Consider the following 19,720-nt stretch of genomic DNA (forward strand, 5'->3'; position numbering starts at 1 on the left):
TACACACACACCAAGACTGAATGTGTCTTCATATTTTGTAGCATATGGCAATGAAGACAAAATGGACCAAGGAGACAGCCATATGTGAATATGAATTCTTGTTCTTTTGCTGCAAGACTTTGGGCAAGTTATTTAATCTCTCTTGAAGCTTCAGCTTTCTAATCTGAAAATAGGAACAACTATTACCTATGTAAATATGAATGTGCTGTCAATAGCTTCAGCCCAATGATCTTAAACATGAGATTATGCACTTCTACACTTTTTCAAAAGCAACTGTGAAATGTATTAATTGCGCATGACACCAAGTAGGTATTATACAGACAGAGTAACAGCTCTGATTCTGGCCTGTTCAGGTCTGCAGACAATAACTCTGAAACTTTAGCAACTCCTATACATGGAGCTCAAATATGGTTAACATGATTTGAGTCTCTCATTCAACAAATTAAGCACCTAATAAGCACTACTGTGCTAGGTTATACACACACACACACACACACACACACACACGCGAAAACAGACATATTCCTTGTCTTTGATGATGATTTTATGATACAGTGGGAGAGATAAACAGCATTCATTCAATAAATAATGAGGGCACTATTTGTACATTAGGGATAATAAACAAGACAAAGTCCTTACTCCTGTGGACATTATATTCTAGATGGGAGATGTAGGTGATGGGTAGATGATTTTTTTTAAAAAATATATAAAATAGAGGACAATTTAAAATGGTGACGGGATATTAGAAGGGGATATAAAAGTGGTAGGGAGAGGTTATTTCAGAAAGAGTGGCCAGGGAAGGACTCCATAGGGAGGTGGAGTGACAAGAAAGAACAGCCATAATGGGAGCCAGGAGAAGAGTATTCCAGGCAGAGGAACTTCCTGTGCAAAGACCCTGAGGCAGGAACGAGCTGAGCATGGCTGAGGATCAGCAACAAATAAAAACACCTTATGAAAGTAAATATTGTGATAAGTACAATAAAAGGTGAGAACAGGCTCTTTGACTACAATGTACGAACAACAATCCTACACTCAGGCCACTTGCATTTTAGTGGCAGAGAGAAGCCACACCTTACCAAGTAAATACAGAATAAAAGTTTAAGTAGTAACAAGTGCCACGAAGGAAAACAAAACAGGGAAATGGCTTAGAGGGTGATGTTTTAAACAAGATGGTTGGAAAAGCCACACAAATAAGGTGACATTAGAGCAGAGACCTGAGTGAAGACCTGGGGGATACCTGGAGACAAGTGGTTCAGGCAGACGGCCTGGCACAGTCCCAGGAATGAGGGTGCTGTGTGGGTGAGAGGAGCAATGGGAAGGCCGGGGACACTGGTGCAGACGGAGTGAGACAGAGATTTGTAGGATTTCAGGAAATGAAGTCAGATCATCGGACCTTGAGCGCTTTCAATGTTATTCTAAATGGGGAACCACTGGAGAGATTTATGGAGGGGACTCGAGTCAAGGTGTCATGAGGACAGTGGAGTGGACCTGATTTAGACAGGGGGCCCAGAGTATTTAAGCTGAGGTAGGAAGGATGACTAAGAAGGCAGGAGGTGACTTGCCAGGGCAGTTGGGGCACTTCAGGAAGAGGAAACAGCCAGTGCCAAGTAATCTTCTGTAATCTGTCCTTATGCATTTCCATTATTTTTCAGAGTCAGGATTTAGAAAAGCAAAAGCACTGGCTATTAGACACAGTACAAATCCTTTATTCTTTAAGTAAAGAATGGATATATTCATTCGTGCACTTATTCAATAGACATATTGAGGGCAAACAATGCACCAGGCACAATACTAAGAGCCCTGAAAGACAAGAAGATGAACACGACTCAAGTCCTGTCCTCCACGAAATACAGCAAATTCAGTGTGTTTCGGAGGCAAGTATTTGAGACACGAATGCCAAACAATATATGTATTGATTTTCAGCTCTATTGCCACCAAATATCTTATTTATGCATCTTTGGAAGGGCATGATTAAGAGGGCAGCCCATGAGAAAGAAATATAATTTTGATGCAATAGCTTTGCAGGGATTAATGAGATATTTTAAAATTAATAGAGCTAACTTTTATTTCTACAGGCAACATTCCACAATGAGATTTTAAATTATTATTAAGAAGTTCTGAATAGACATTTAATGACCCTGACTTAATGTCCCAATCTCAGGCATGTGGAGAACCTCAGACCATGCAGGCATTCAAGGGAAAAGCATTTCTTTAGAAAACCAAACCTTGACGCACGATGTTTTTCATGTTTAAACTGCTTTTTATCTACACATCTTGGAAGTTTATATAGGATGATGACATCAGGATCAGAGTAACTTTTCAGTGCAAACTAAAAAGGTCTCTGTCATCACCACTCTGCTAAGGCTGGGAAGGAAACACAGCCAGCCAATCACACCATGCCTACAGTTCTATGTCAGGGAAAGATCTCCACTACAGTGCCATGAAATGGATTTGCAGAATGCTGAAAGAAATGGACAAAAAAAAAACTTAAAGATATCCTGATCCAAAAATCAAGAGTCCATTTCTCTACTGAAAAAATCAACCATCAATATAGATAAACCAAAAAGCTAAACATCAAAAACATATCAGAATATAATACAGAGCTAGAATGGCAAACTGTCTAGTCCTGTGCTGTCCATTATGGGAACCAATGGTCACATGGGGCTATTGAGCATTTGAAATGTGGCTAGTCCAAACAGACATGTACTGTATGTATAAAACATACACCAAATTTCAAAACTTAGTATAAGAAAAAAAATGTAAAATTTTTCAATGATTTTTAATATCAGTTAAAATTTTGGATATACTGGATTAAATATTATTAAAATCAATTTTACCTTTCTAAAATTTTTTTAATTTTATTTTATTTATTTTATATACAGCAGGTTCTTATTAGTCATCAATTTAATACACATCAGTGTACACATGTCAATCCCAATTGCCTAATTCTATTGATTTGAGTCCTCTCCCTCTTTTTCTGGATGAGTCTGGCTAATGGTTTATCAATTTTGTTTATCTTCTCAAAGAACCAGCTTTTAGTTTTATTGATCTTTGCTATTGTTTTCTTTGTTTCTATTTCATTTATTTCTGCTCTGATCTTTATGATTTCTTTCCTTCTGCTAACTTTGGGTTTTGTTTGTTCTTCTTTCTCTAGTTCTTTTAGGTGTAAGGTTAGATTGTTTATTTGAGACTTTTCTTGTTTCTTGAGGTAAGCTTGTATAGCTAAAAACTAACCTCTTAGAACTGCTTTTGCTGCATCCCATAGGTTTTGGATAGTCGTGTTTTCATTGTCATTTGTCTCTAGGTATTTTTTTATTTCCTCTTTGATTTCTTCAGTGATCTCTTGGTTATTTAGTAACGTACTGTTTAGCCTCCATGTGTTTGTGTTTTTATGTTTTTTTCCCTGTAATTCATTTCTAATCTCATAGTGTTGTGGTCAGAAAAGATGCTTGATATGATTTCAATTTTCTAAAATTTACTGAGGCTTCATTTGTGACCCAAGACGTGATCTATCCTGCAGAATGTCCCATGAGCACTTGAGAAGAAAGTGTATGGAATATCCTATAAATATCAATTAAATCTATCTGGTCTATTGTGTCACTTAAAACTTCTGTTTTCTTATTTATTTTCATTTTGGATGACCTGTCCATTGGTTTAAGTGAGATGTTAAAGTCTCCCACTATTACTGTGTTACTGTCAATTTCCTCTTTTATAGCTGTTAGCAGTTGCCTTATATATTGAGGTGCTCCTATGTTGGGTGCATATATATTTATAATTGTTATATCTTCTTCTTGGATTGATCCCTCGATCACTATGTAGTGTCCTTCCTTGTCTCTTGTAACATTCTTTATTTTAAAGTCTATTTTATCTGATATGAGTATTGCTAGTCCAGCTTTCTTTTGATTTCCATTTGCATGGAATATCTTTTTCCATCCCCTCACTTTCAGTCTGTATGTGTCCCTAGGTCTAAAGTGGGTCTCTTGTAGACAGTATATATATGGGTCTTGTTTTTGTATCCATTCAGCAAGCCTGTGTCTTTTGGTTGGAGCATTTAATCCATTCACGTTTAAGGTAATTATTGATATGTATGTTCCTATGACCATTTTCTTAATTATTTTGGGTTTGTTTTCCTGGGTCCTTCTCTTGTGTTTCCCACTTAGAGAAGTTCCTTTAGCATTTGTTGTAGAGCTGGTTTGGTGGTGCTGAATTATCTTAGCTTTTGCTTGTCTGTAAAGCTTTTGATTTCTCCAACGAATCTGAATGAGATCCTTGCCAGGGAGAGTAATCTTGGTTGTAGGTTCTTCCCTTTCATCACTTTAAGTATATCATGCCACTCCCTTCTGGCTTGTAAAGTTTCTGCTGAGAAATCAGCTGTTGACCTTATGGGAGTTCCTTTGTATATTATTTGTCATTTTTCCCTTGCTGCTTTCTTCTTTTTTTTTAAATTTTTTTGTATTTTTAAACATCTTTATTAGAGTATAATTGCTTTACAATGGTGTGTCAGTTTCTGCTTTATAACAAAGTGAATCAGTTATACATATACATACATCCCCATATCTCTTCCCTCTTGCATCTCCCTCCCTCCCACCCTCCATATCCCACCCCTCCAGGTGGTCACAAAGCACCGAGCTGATTTCCCTGTGCTATGCAGCTGCTTCCCACTAGCTATCTATTTTACATTTGGTAGTGTATGTATGTCCATGCCACTCTCTCACTTTGTCCCAGCTTACCCTTCCCCCTCCCCATATCCTCTAGTAGGTCCTCTAGTAAGGACCTTCTATCCTCTAGTAAGTCCATTACTAGATGGACTTATCCTCTACTAAGTCCATTCTCTAGTAGGTCTGCATCTTTATTCCAGTCTTGGCCTAGGTTCTTCTGACCATTTTTTTTTCTTAGATTCCATATATATGTGTTAGCATACAGTATTTGTTTTTCTCTTTCTGACTTACTTCACTCTGTACGACAGTCTCAAGGTCCATCCACCTCACTACAAATAACTCACTTTTGTTCCTTTTTATGGCTGAGTAATATTCCATTGTATATATGTGTCACATCTTCTTTATCCATTCATCTGTTGATGGACACTTAGGTTGCTTCCATGTCCTGGCTATTGAACATAGAGCTGCAATGAACATTTTGGTACATGACTCTTTTTGAATTATGGTTTTCTCAGGGTATATACCCAGTAGTGGGATTGCTGGGTCATATGGTAGTTCTATTTTTAGTTTTTTAAGGAACCTCCATACTATTCTCCATAGTGGCTGTATCAATGTACATTCCCACCAACAGTGCAAGAGGGATCCCTTTTCTCCACACCCTCTCCAGCATTTACTGTTTCTAGATTTTTTGATAATGGCCATTCTGACTGGTGTGAGATGATATCTCATTGCAGTTTTGATTTGCATTTCTCTAATGATTAATGATGCTGAGCATTCTTTCATGTGTTTGTTGGCAATCTGTGTATCTTCTTTGGAGAAATGTCTATTTAGGTCTTCTGCCCATTTTTGGATTGGGTTGTTTGGTTTTTTGTTATTGAGCTGCATGAGCTGCTTGTACATTTTGGAGATTAATCCTTTGTCAGTTGCTTCATTTGCAAATATTTTCACCCATTCTGAGGGTTGCCTTTTCGTCTTGTTTATGGTTTCCTTTGCTGTGCAAAAGCTTTTAAGTTTCATTAGGCCCCATTTGTTTAATTTTGTTTTTATTTCCATTTCCCTAGGAGGTGGGTCACAAAGGATTTTGCTGTGATTTATGTCATAGAGTGTTCTGCCTATGTTTTCCTCTAAGAGTTTGACGGTGTCTGGCCTTACATTTAGGTCTTTAATCCATTCTGAGTTTATTTTTGTGTATGGTGTAAGGGAATGTTCTAATTTCATTCTTTTACATGTAGCTGTCCAGTTTTCCCAGCACCACTTATTGAAGAGGCTGTCTTTTCTCCACTGTATATGCTTGCCTCCATTATCAAAGATAAGGTGACCATATGTGCGTGGGTTTATCTCTGGGCTTTCTATCCTGTTCCATTGATCTATATTTCTGTTTTTGTGCCAGTACCATACTGTCTTGATTACTGTAGCTTTGTAGTATAGTCTGAAATCAGGGAGCCTCATTCCTCCAGCTCCATTTTTCGTTCTCAAGATTGCTTTGGCTATTCGGGATCTTTGTGTTTCCATACAAATTGTGAAATTTTTTGTTCTAGTTCTGTGAAAAATGCCAGTGATAGTTTGGTAGGGGTTGCACTGAAAATGTAGATTGCTTTGGGTAGTAGAGTCATTTTCACAATGTTGATTCTTACAATCCAAGAACATGGTATATCTCTCCATGTGTTTCTATGATCTTTCATTTCTTTCATCAGTGTCTTATAGTTTTCTGCATACAGGTCTTTTGTCTCCTTAGGTAGGTTTATTCCTAGATATTTTATTCTTTTTGTTGCAGTGGTAAATGGGAGTGTTTCCTTAATTTCACTTTCAGATTTTTCATCATTAGTGTATAGGAATGCAAGAGATTTCTGTGCATTAATTTTGTATCCTGCTACTTTACCAAATTCATTGATTAGCTCTAGTAGTTTTCTTATAGCATATTTACGAATCTCTATGTATAGTATCATGTCATCTGCAAACTGTGACAGCTTTACTTCTTTTTTTTTTTTTTTTTTTTAAAGGATTTTCTTATTTATTTATTTATTTATTTATTTTTGGCTGTGTTGGGTCTTCGGTTCGTGCGAGGGCTTTCTCCAGTTGCGGCAAGCGGGGGCCACTCTTCATCGCGGTGCGGGGACCGCCCTTCATCGCGGTGCGCGGGCCTTTCTCTATCGCGGCCCCTCCCGTTGCGGGGCACAGGCTCCAGACGCGCAGGCTCAGCAATTGTGGCTCACGGGCCCAGCTGCTCCGTGGCATGTGGGATCCTCCCAGACCAGGGCTCGAACCCGTGTCCCCTGCACTAGCAGGCAGATTCTCAACCACTGCGCCACCAGGGAAGCCCAGCTTTACTTCTTCTTTTCCAATTTGGATTCCTTTTATTTCTTTTCCTTCTCTGATTGCTGTGGCTAACACTTCCAAAAGTATGTTGAATAATATTGGTGAGAGTGGGCATCCTTGTCTCGTTCCTGATCTTAGTGGAAATGGTTTCAGTTTTTCACCATTGAGGACAATGTTGGCTGTGGGTTTGTCATATATGGCCTTTATTATGTTGAGGAAAGTTCCCTGCAGGGCTTTTATCATAAATGGGTGTTGAATTTTGTCAAAAGCTTTCTCTGCATCTATTGAGATGATCATATGGTTTTTCTCCTTCAATTTGTTAATATGATGTATCATGTTGATTGATTGGCGTATATTGAAGAATCCTTGCATTCCTGGAATAAACCTCACTTGTCATGGTGTATGATCCTTTTAATGTGCTGTTGGATTCTGTTTGCTAGTATTTTCTTGAGGCTTTTTGCATCTATGTTCATCAGTAATATTGGCCTGTAGTTTTCTTTCTTTGTGACATCTTTGTCTGGTTTTGGTATCAGGGTGATGGTGGCCTCGTAGAATGAGTTGGGGAGTGTTCCTCCCTCCGCAATATTTTGGAAGAGTTTGCGAAGGATAGGTGTTAGCTCTTCTTTAAATGTTTGATAGAATTCCCCTGTGAAGCCATCTGGTCCTGGGCTTTTGTTTGTTGGAAGATTTTTAATCACAGTTTCAATTTCAGCACTTGTGATTGGTCTGTTCATATTTTCTATTTCTTCCTGGTTCAGTCTCAGAAGTTTGTGCATTTCTAAGAATTTGTCCATTTCTTCCAGGTTGTCCATTTTACTGGCATATAGTTGCTTGTAGTAATCTCTCATGATCCTTTGTATTTCTGCAGTGTCAGTTGTTACTTCTTTTTCATTTCTAATTCTGTTGATTTGAGTCTTCTCCCTTGTTTTCTTGATAAGTCTGGCTAATGGTTTATCAATTTTGTTTATCTTCTCCAAGAACCAGCTTTTAGTTTTATTGATCTTTGCTATTGTTTCCTTCATTTCTTTTTCATTTATTTCTGATCTGATCTTTATGATTCCTTTCCTTCTGTTATCTTTGGGGTTTTTTTGTTCTTCTTTCTCTAATTGCTTTAGGTGTAAGGTTAGGTTGTTTATTTGAGATGTTTCTTGTTTCTTAAGGTAGGCCTGTATAGCTATAAACTTCCCTCTTAGAACTGCCTTTGCTGCATCCCATAGGTTTTTGGTCATTGTGTTTTCACTGTCATTTGTTTCTAGGTATTTTTTGATTTCCTCTTTGATTTCTTCAGTGATCTCTTGGTTATTAAGTAGTGTGTTGTTTAGCCTCCATGTGTTTGTATTTCTTTCAGATTTTTTCCTGCAATTGATATCTAGTCTCAGAGCGTTGTGGTCAGAAAAGACACTTGATATGATTTCAATTTTCTTAAATTTACCAAAGCTTGATTTGTGACCCAAGATATGATCTATCCTGGAGAATGTTCCATGAGCACTTGAGAAGAATGTGTATTCTATTGTTTTTGGATGGAATGTCCGATAAATATCAATTAAGTCCATCTTGTTTAATATATCAGTTAAAGCTTGTGTTTCCTTATTTATTTTCATTTTGGATTATCTGTCCATTGGTGAAAGTGGGGTGTTAAAGTCCCCTACTATGATTGTGTTACTGTCAATTTCCCCTTTTATGGCTGTTAGTATTTGCCTTATGTATTAAGGTGCTCCTATGTTGGGTGCATAAATATTTACAATTGTTATATCTTCTTCTTGGATTGTTCCCTTGATCATTATGTAGTGTCCTTCTTTGTCTCTAGTAATAGTCTTTGTTTTAAAGTCAATTTTGTCTGATATGAGAATTGCTACTCCAACTTTCTTTTGGTTTCCATTTGCATGGAATATCTTTTTCCATCCCCTCACTTTCAGTCTGTATTTGTCCCTAGGTCTGAAGTGGGTCTCTTGTAGACAGCATATATATGGGTCTTGTTTTTGTATCCATTCAGCCTGTCTATGTCTTTTGGTGGGAGCATTTAATCCATTTACATTTAAGGTAATTATCGATATGTATGTTCCTATTCCCATTTTCTTAATTGTTTTGGGTTTATTATTGTAGGTCTTTTCCTTCTCTTGTGTTTCCTGCCTAGAGAAGTTCCTTTAGCATTTTTTATAGAGCTGGTTTGGTAGTGCTGAATTCTATTAGCTTTTGCTTGTCTGTAAAGCTTTTAATTTCTCTGTCAAATCTGAATAGATTGCTGGGTAGAGTAATCTTGGTTGTAGGTTTTTCTCTTTCATCACTTTACATATGTCCTTCCACTGCCTTCTGGCTTGCAGAGTTTCTGCTGAAAGATCAGCTGTTAACCTTATGGGGATTCCCTTATGTGTTACTTGTTGTTTTTCCCTTGCTGCTTTTCATATTTGTTCTTTGTACTTAATTTTTGATAGTTTGATTAATATGTGTCTTGTGTGTTTCTCCTTGGATTTATCCTGTATGGGACTCTCTGTGCTTCCTGGACTTGACTATTTCCTTTCCCATATTAGGGAAGTTTTCAACTATAATCTCTTCAAATATTTTCTCAGTCCCTTTCTTTTTCTCTTCTTCTTCTGGGACCCCTATAATGCGAATGTTGTTGCATTTAATTTTGTCTCAGAGGTCTCTTAGGCTGTCTTCATTTCTTTTCATTCTTTTTTCGTTATTCTTTTCCACAGCAGTGAATTCCACCATTCTGTCTTCCAGGTCACTTATCCGTTCTTCTGTCTCAGTTATTCTGTTCTTGATTCCTTCTAGTGTAGTTTTCATTTCAGTTATTGTATTGTTCATCTCTGTTTGTGTGTTCTTTAATTCTTCTAGGTCTTTGTTAAACACTTCTTGCATCTTCTCGATCTTTGCCTCCATTCTTTTTCCGAGGTTGTGGATCATCTTCACTATCATTATTCTGAATTCTCTTTATGGAAGGTTGCCTATCTCCAATTCATGTAGTTGTTTTTCTGGGGTTTCATCTTGTTCCTTCATCTGGTACATAGCCCTCTGCCTTTTCATTTTGTCTATCTTTCTGTGAATGTGGTTTTTGTTCCACAGGCTGCAGGATTATAGTTCTTCTTGCTTCTTCTCTACCTTTCATTTTTACTTTTTTTAATATGGCTACTAGAAATTCAAAATTACACATGTGCCTTGCATCTTATTTCTATTGGACATTGCTGATATATTTTCCCCCCACAAGGCATCAGAATACTCATATAAGAAGACTGATTCAGGGCTTCCCTGGTGGCACAGTGGTTAAGAATCTGCCTGCCAATGCAGGGGACATGGGTTGGAGCCCTGGTCTGGGAAGATCCCACATGCCACAGAGCAACTAAGCCCGTGCACCACAACTACTGAGCCCGCGCTCTAGAGCCAGTGAGCCACAACTACTGAGCCCGCATGCCACAACTACTGAGCCCATGTGCCACAACTACTGAAGCCCGTGTGCCATGAGCCCGTGCTCCACAACAAGAGAAGCCACCGCAATGAGAAGCCCGTGCACCGCAACGTGAAGAGTAGGCCCCGCTCGCCGCAACCAGAGGAAGCCCGCACACAGCAAGGAAGACCCAATGTAGCCAAAAATAAATAAATAAAATAAAATAAATGAATTTATTAAAAGAAAACTGATTTATATCTTCTCCGATGATCTTTGCTCTTAGATACCATGAGAATAGGGGCTCACAATCAGTAGAAGTACACAGGACTTCTCAAGTTCAAATTATTTCTTATTTAAGCAGCTTGGAAATCTGTACTGGTTTATGTTGTTCCTGTCAGAATCATTTCACAGTCCAAGCTGACAGACTTCACAGCTCTCTGTTCTATGTCCTCGAAAGCCCCGCCTTTGAAGGCCACACCTGCAGGCCTGTGACCCCACTCACCCCTCCTCACTTCATCAGTTAGCTGGAATTTCCAGAAGGAATTAGCCATGAAGGCCTCTGCGCAGCTCTCCTCAGAGTATACATACTTTATGCTGTTAAGACTGTGAGGTCCCAGGGGGCAGGGGCCCAATCTTGGTTCTGTATCTACCCCTACTACATCTAGAATTGCACAGGTCCTTGCATAAAAGTAAATACATTTGATAAATGTTGGTTACATGGGTAGAGCTGATGGGTTAGGGGAAAGGAAGAGTTTCTCCTTCTCTCCTTTACATTATAGCAGTTTTATCACATTAGCCACTGACTATCAACTGTGCTTCATAATTCATTTTTTCAAATATCCAAATGTCACGGGCTGCCTGGAACTGAGCTGGGGCCTGGGGGCATATGGGGGGATGGCAGGGAATAAGACGGGCAGAGCCCTGTCCTTAGAGGGGAGGACAAACCAAAGCACACACACCATGCAATTACAGTAAGTGTGGCATGTGCCACCAGAGGAAATTAGCTGGGATCATGAGAGGGTCACTGACAGTGGAACCTAATGCAGTCAGGGCTTCTGGAAGGCTTCTAAATGCCCTTGATGCTGGACCTGAGGAGTCTGTTTGTCTGGCAAGGTAGAGGGGAAAGGGCAGGGCTGACCATGTAGGGAGGGCCCTTTGAGCCTTGTTAAAAATGGTAAAACTTAATCCTAAAAGCAGTGAAAAACCCATTGAAGGGTTTTGTGCAAGATGATGACATGATCAGGTCTGCCTTTTAAAATATCACTCCGGAGGAGGGCAAGAGCAGATGGGTGGGCCTACACAGAGCACAGCTACAGATTCAAGAAAAGTAATCCAACTCTTTTTGGTCATCATTTCAATAGGAATTGAGTTTCAAGACTATACAGATATGTATGCTCCATAACCACAAGATTTGAAAGCCAGAATGCATCCTAGAGTATGAATCAAATACAAGATACTCTCAAAGTACCCTCAAAGCATTAATTTCCACAGATCCTACTGGCCTGTCCAGGTAAATTTGTTACTTTGCATAAGCTCCTATCCTGACCCTGGCCAGATCTTGCTCATTCAGAACCAGAAGCCAGTGATCCGTATTGGTTGACCCAGTTTCTGGGGTCACAGAGAGGCTGAGTGGCCAAAGCATTTATCACACAGCATGAGTTCGGGAATATTCTGCTCTTCTGTGCCCAAGGACTGGGAGCCTCTGGGTGCTGGCTAGATTCTTGTGTCCCCTTCGCAAGGACACTTGGATTCTGAACAAGTGTACTGGATCAGCCACCTTTCAGGAGCTCTAGCCAATGTCTGCTCTCAGGGCAAGAAATTCATGGAGGAACTAAGTCATATCTATTATAAGCCAATTAAACACAAATTGTCTAAATTCTGAAGAATAAGCATATGAAATTTTGTTTTATTCTGGACCCTTCTAGATGACACTTATTTGTATAAATATGTGGCCTGCCCATATATAACTGCTTTTCTGAAACCAACTTGTGATTGCCTGGTGATGGCCTTAATTGTTCTCCTTGGTGGCAGATGTTCATTCAATTTTTAAATAGCCATAAAACCAATATGTTGGTAGCTAATAAGCACATTCAGGATTCTGTTAAAAATACGTCATTTCTAAAAATTCAAATCTCCCCCAATTACCTCCTCCTGTTATCTTTTTTATTAAAATAAAAATAAGTCTCAACCCCACAATTTGTTCCCTTTCTGGATTTCTGTCACATCCACTCTGAAAGTAAAGGACCCTTTGCACCTAAATGAAGAACTCATTCTTCTCAGAAGCAAGACTGTGCAATGGAAAGTTCCTGGGCTCGGGGGCATCAGACCTGGGTTCCAATCCTGGTTTCATCCCTTCCTAGGTGTGTAACTTTGGGAAAGTTTCTTAAATTCTCTGGCCCTTGTTTTTCCTGAGGAAAATTAGGCTAGCCTACTATATTAGTTTTCTAGGTCTGCCATAACAAATTGCCACAAATTGTGAGGCTTAGAACAACAGAAATTTACTCTCTCACAGTTCAAGACACTTGAAATCAAGGTGTCAGCAGGGTTGGTTCTTTCTGAGGCTCTCTGGGAGAATCCCTCCTCGCCTCTTCCAGCTCTGGTGGCTCCCGGCATTCCTTGGTTTGTGGCAGCATCACTCTAATCTTGGCCTCTGTCTTCACGTGGCCTTCGGCCCTGTGTCTCTCTGTGTTTTCTCTTCTTCTTATAAGGACACCAGTTGTTGGATTTAGGGCTCACTCTAACTCCAGAATGAGTTCATCTCAAGGTCATTAACTGATTACATCTCAAAAGATGTTATTTCCAAATAAAGTCACATTTGGAGGTTCTGGATAGCCCTGGATTTTGAGGGACATCCTATTCAGCACAGCATACTTCCATACACCTGAATTCCATTATACTCAGGAACACAGATGGGTCCCCACCAAAGATCTGTGTTTATGGATTTTTAGTTTCTTTGCTATACTATGAATTTTTCAACTGCGTTTTCTTTTTATAATCAGGAAAAAAACAGCTATTTTTAGAGAGGAGACAGTGTATATAACTAGCGACATACTGAAAATGCATTAGTGCTCAATAAATACTATATTTTCCCTCTCCTTCCCTACATTTAATATTAGTCCTACAACATGGAAGCAACCTAAGTGTCCATCGAAAGATGAATGGATAAAAAAGATGTGGCACATATATATAATGGAATATTACTCAGCCATAAAAAGAAACGAAATTGAGTTATTTGTAGTGAGGTGGGTGGACCTAGAGTCTTTCATACAGAGTGAAGTAAGTCAGAAAGAGAAAAACAAATATCGTATGCTAACACATATATATGGAATCTAAAAAAACAAAAAAAGGTTCTGATGAACCTAAGGGCAGGACAGGAATAAAGACACAGACGTAGAGAATGGACTTGAGGACACGGGGAGGGGGAAGAGTAAGCTGGGACGAAATGAGAGAGTAGCACTGACGTATATACACTACCAAATGGCAAATAGATAGCTAGTGGGAAGCAGCCGCATAGCACAGGGAGATCAGCTCCGTGCTTTGTGACCACTTAGAGGGGTGGGATAGGGAGGGTGGGAGGGAGAGGCAAGAGGGAGGGGATATGGGGATATATGTATTTGTATAGCTGATTCACTTTGTTATACAGCAGAAACTAACACAACATTGTAAAGAAATTATACTCCAATAAAGATGTTAAAAAATATATATTAGCCTTACAACAGCGGGGCTAAGTAATCCTAGCACCATTCATGCATAAATCCCGGGAAATGAAGGAGCACTTAAAGGCTACTCAAAGACAAAGACAAAAACGTCCTTCCCTAAACAATGACTTCTTACCGTGAGACTCGGGGCGAGCAATTCTCTTTTCAAAACTGACCTATCACAGCTGTTTAAATACTTAGGAACAGGTGAAGATCTCTTAGATAAGAGATCCTTGGATCTCTGTGGAATACAGAGGTCATGAAGAAGGCTGCAAGCAAAAATTGGAAACTTCATTTTTGCTATTCGTTGCCTAATTTGCCAACAATTTGATCTACTATCAGTTAAATGCCTGGTTCCTATGGCTTATCACTTACTTCAATATTTTCCTTCCTCACATAATCCCATCTATGATGCAGTTTTTAAAAAACTGAGAATGTTATTCCCACAGTTTGGGCTGAGTGAAAGCTGCAGCCAGCAGCAGAAGGCAGTAGGGAGCTGGTCAGCACTGACTGTGCTTGTCTGCCTCCTCTTATCCCATGTTATTTCCTTTTCTTATCTCTCACCCATTAATGCTCAGAATCCAAACACAGTGGGGCTGACACAGTGCCTGAACCATCTCCCCTAGGACCACCAAAGACACAGGAATCTCAACCTGAAACTCCCAAAGAAACTGGTCTCAAGATACGCAGTTTTCCCAGTATTCATACATTTTACTTAAATATATTCAACCTTGCTTCAAGTTTCTATACTCTGCAGTTAGGAACTGCTCTGCAGGAAGAGTGCTGAGGAGGTCTATAGTATCAGCTGCTTTGCTCTGTTACACCTTGTGCTCTTCGAGATCACCCCACTTCTGCCTGGCTCTCTTTTCCAGGTACATCTCCATTATCTCTATTATAACTCCCTTCTCTTAAGAGTGTAAGAGGTTAGCAAGGACAAGTGCTGATCTGTGATGTGCTTGGAGAAAAATCAGAACAAAGAACAACCCTCCAAAGACTTCAGTGATGCGTATGGGCGGAAACCCTCTGTATTTCACAAAAACCGTTCAACTTCCTACTTTTTCACACCTTTGGTGAATTACTATGTTTTATCTGAAAATCCTCCCAGTTTTCTTTCTTACAATCCCTTTCAAATTAGTGTTCAGTTAATAACAGCTTGCAGCTACCCTGACATCATGTGCCACCCACGCTGCCCACACAGTGCTATTTGTTAATTACACTACAGTCAGATAAAATATCACAGAAGCCTCCAGTTACTTCAGTGTGAACCTAAAAAGTCCTCCCTTCCCAGTTGAAATGCTCCACCTGAAGCCACTGAACTTCCAGAAGGGAGGATAGAGCAAGCAGAAGCGCACCAAACCTAGCCTGTCTACCAAAGAGAAACGAAAAGTTACCTGGAGGGATACCCCTGCAAGTATAAAACGAGCCCTTACCTGGATTGGGTTGAAGGTACTCAATTGTTTTAGTCATTATTTCCATCACAGCCCTGCTGGTGACATCCACTTTCTGAAATGAGAAAATAAATATTCTAAATGATGCAAATTATTAGCTTTAGAAACGTAGTTTTTGCTTGAGTATATATACAACCACTGGTGGTACAACAGAGCAACAAGTCCTGCGGTGGAAGGTGAGGGGCTCACAGAGCTGCCAGAAGTAACACTGGCTTTGCATTCAGCTGTGTTCCATCAAGACTTGGAAAGCCCATTTACCCAAAAAGGAAACTACTAATTTCCTAAAATGTGTTTCAAAATATACTTCCTTACCTCCTGGTAAAATAAGGTGGATATAGCTTCCTCTCACTGTAAGTTGCCTGAGGTGGTCTCTGAGAATGGTTCACTCCTCACTTGACACAGAAAACCCCACAAAATCTTGCAAATCAAGAGGTTCAGATCTTCACGTTCACTTTAAGAACACCCATGAAGCTATGGCCAGGCCATAGAGGGTGTGCATATCCAAAAAGCCACCAAGTCTCTGAAAGATGTCACTTTACAGAAGCAATGCATGCTATTCCATCATTACAATGTTGGAGTTGGCTGGTGTATCCATCCAGGTCAAAGAGTGGGGCTGGACAGAGGGTCCATGACCCAAAAAAGAGTGAATTTTTTGCCGCACATGCTTAAAAATGCGGAGAGTAAAGTTACACTTAAGGGTTTTCATGTAGCGTCTCTGGCATCGAGCACATCCAGGTGAACAGAATCCGAGATGGGCCCTGGACTTACAGAGCTCATGGACGGATTAACCCCTACCTGAGCCCTCTCTGCCACACTATGATGATCCCTACTGAAAAAGAGCAAATTGTACCTAAACCTGAAGAGGAGGTTGCAGAGAAGAAGATGTCCCAAAAGAAACTGAAGAAACAAAAATATATGACCCAGGAATAAATTCAGCATAAAATAAACATAAATTAAAAAAAAATAAGGTGGAGCTATGAAACATATTTTGCCCCAGAGGCATTTACTGGATGTCTACAGAGGGCCAGGCATGGTGGCATGTTTCACTGCTCTAAAGAAAGAAACATGCAACATCGACTCTGTTTGTTCAAGTAAGAGAGGGAAAGTTTTTATTTAACTTCTGAGAACATCCCAAGTACATAAAAATCTTGAGCAAACACTTCTAATCAGTTCTTGAACTTTTGGTTAATTCTAAATTAAAATCTTGGTCCTAGAGTCTATCCTTGCAAAATTCTGAAGGGTCAGTATTTGCACTCAGCAGGTCACCAGGTCCTCTCTCTGTTGCACCCTTTTTCCCACATGAAGAGGCCATGCAATGAGGTCCTCTCTACATTCCCCCATGAAATCCTTTTCTTATCAACACGTGTGGTCCATTCATTCACTCTGCAGGGTAAATGACTGCTGAAAATTAGCGCATCCTCCTATCCAAGGTATGTACATGGAATACGTAAGTATGAATGAAGGGAATTAATTTTTGATGGCAGAATATCAGATCTCAATTAAGTTCAAGGAGACTTTGTTGTTTTCTTTAGGGTTCAAGGGCTCCTCCCTCAATTCCAATTTTTCTGTAACCTACTGCACCTACATACAAAATCAACCTTTTATGGATGGGGCAAGCCTCCTTCTCTTTCTTTTTTTTTTTTTAATTAATTTTTATTGGAGTATGGTTGCTTTACAATGTTGTGTTAGCCTCCACTGCACAACAAAAGAATCAGCCATACACATAGATATCCTCTCCCTTTTGGACTTGCCTCCCACTTAGGTTACCACGGTGCATTAGGTAGAGTTCCCTGTGCTATTCAGCATGTGCCCATCAGTTGTCTATTTTATACATAGTATCAGTACTGTATATGTGTCAATCCCAGTTCCCAATTCCTCCCACCCCACCCCTTTCCCCCTTGGTATCCATATATTTGTTTTCTATGTTTGTGTAAGCCTTCTTCTCTTTCATAATCAGAAACCAAACCATACCAGAAGATTTTCAGCTTTGTTTTTCAATACTTAATAATTTCCCCTTCCATGGTAGTCATATTACTGTGTGTGTAAGGAGCTTGCTACTACTGTGATTAATAGAGGAAACATTTTTTCTTATGAGGCCATCATGGTATAAAATTACCTCAAAAAGCATTCCTATTTAAGAGATGTCTGCCCACATGTGAACCCTGTACCACATTCTTTTGGTTAACTTGAGTTTTTAATACATCTTAGATTTGAGTATGTGGCTAAGTAGTATTTAGTTCTGCAATAAATAGTGGCCCCCAGAGTTTTATAGTGCAGAACTTGCGTGGCCATACACAGAGGTCCTGGAAGTATTACCAACATGCCAACCAACCACTATGCACTCAATGTAATGGAAATGAAGTCAAAGGGTGTGTGCAGAAAAAACAGGCTGAAAGTCCAGGTTACAGGTGTGATAGGACAAAAACACAGATCTTCTGCTGACTATATGACAGGGCTTAAAGCATTCAATGTCAAATGGATCCAAATGTCCTATGTGGCTATGACTGGAAGAAAAGTAGTTCCAGGGCTTCCCTGGTGGCGCAGTGGTTGAGAATCTGCCTGCCAATGCAGGGGACACGGGTTCGAGCCCTGGTCTGGGAAGATCCCACATGCCACGGAGCAACTAGGCCCGTGAGCCACAACTACTGAGCCTGCGCATCTGGAGCCTGTGCTCTGCAACAAGAGAGGCCGCGATAGTGAGAGGCCCGCGCACCGCGATGAAGACTGGCCCCCGCTTGCCGCAACTAGAGAAAGCCCTCGCGCGGAAACGAAGACCCAACACAGCCAAAAATAAATAAATAAATTAAAAAAAAAAAAAAAAGTAGTTCCAAAGGTCAAAGTTTCTAAGGGAGAGTGCCAGAGGAACTGAATTGGCCAGTGACCACTTGGTATTCTGAACTCATCTGATGTGAGGGAGCTAACCAATTTCTAACTTTCCCCCATGTCTACCCTCAGTAATAATCATGACCACCATCATCATAAACTGTTTTATATTTGTCAGAAATTGTTCCAAGGGCTTTAAATATCTTTACATACTAAATCCTCAGAAGCCTTATGAAACAGATACACAGAGGTTAAGAAACTTGCCCAATTCCGGCTCCAGCGTATGTGTTGTTAACTACCACCCAATACTTCTTGAAAGCACACAAAGGCAACAGGGACATCTCCTAACCTGAAGAGAGACACCAAGTCAGAGCTGCAAAGCTCTCTGTACCATCTCCTAGATGGAGCTGGAGACCTGACAGAGGCCAACCACACAGGACCAGGAGGAAAGCACCTTCCAGCTCACCTTCTGGTTTTGTTTTGAAAGTCCTCAAAGTCTACAGAAACTCATTCACAAGAACTATTCTACCCTGGGCCTCTGCAAAAGGGAGGCTGTCCCAGGCTAAGTTGTTTGACCACATGCCCTCAGTTACACTGGCTTCTCTACAGAGGCTGGGTGCCAGTAGTGTATATCTGGAGTGGTCCATGGGCAAGTCAGCAAGGAAAGCATGAAAAGTGGCTCTCATTTGCGAAATGAAACCCCCTTTCCCTTCTGGGCTCTGTAAATAGACCGCCCAAGTACTCAGCCTCTATAAATAGAAGCTATTAGCTTGGCTAAAGCCAGTGGTCTTGGGGGAGGCACAGAGACACTGGAGACACCAATATTAGAGCATTGCATTTGATCCCCAAAGTGGGATTCAACCTTAGAAGAAGAGTGAGAATAAAAACTACTCAGTGTCCCCCATGGTTTGGCCCAAGTTTCCCAGGGAAGAGCCCATACAACCCCAGATCTTGTGCCCACTGAGGCAGGTTCCTTCAACACTTTCAGGTACCTGATCTAGATATCAATCTAGAGAAATTTCTACCTAAACCCTTTTGATCAGAGCATAAAATAACCTTCACTTGCAATCCACCTCTGAAAACAACTTTATCCAGTATAATAATTTGCAGAATGCATTTTCAGGACATACACCAAACAGGGAAGAGCTACTAGCAAATTCATTTACTAGGATCTTATTCCTGATTTTACACTTGACAGAGTTAATAAACATAAGAGAACAAGGCCAGTAGAGCATCCAGTCCAAAGCCTTGATTTTTTAAATATGCCAGTCTGAACCTGGAGAAGGGAAATGAATTCTCTGAGGTCACACAACCCACGCAGCTATCATGGGAAGAAATATAGTTCCAAAGGTCATGGATCAGACACGGCTTCCAACGAAGAATGCTGGAGGA

At 40.1% G+C, this 19,720-nt stretch overlaps 1 protein-coding gene and 1 pseudogene across 1 annotated transcript in view; one reads left to right on the forward strand and one right to left on the reverse strand.

The window, feature by feature from the left end:
- The window catches only part of SH3GL2 (SH3 domain containing GRB2 like 2, endophilin A1), a 198,364-nt gene that overhangs the window by 31,170 nt on the left and 147,474 nt on the right, over positions 1-19,720 (reverse strand). The window contains exon 3 of the mRNA XM_057549423.1: positions 15,488-15,560. Coding sequence (XP_057405406.1) covers positions 15,488-15,560 — 73 coding nt within the window. The remainder of the gene's footprint in view (positions 1-15,487; positions 15,561-19,720) is intronic.
- On the forward strand, positions 15,883-16,435 carry LOC130708532 (60S ribosomal protein L17-like; annotated as a pseudogene).

This window comes from Balaenoptera acutorostrata, chromosome 6 (genome assembly GCF_949987535.1).
Source record: "Balaenoptera acutorostrata chromosome 6, mBalAcu1.1, whole genome shotgun sequence".
Classification (NCBI taxonomy): domain Eukaryota; kingdom Metazoa; phylum Chordata; class Mammalia; order Artiodactyla; family Balaenopteridae; genus Balaenoptera; species Balaenoptera acutorostrata.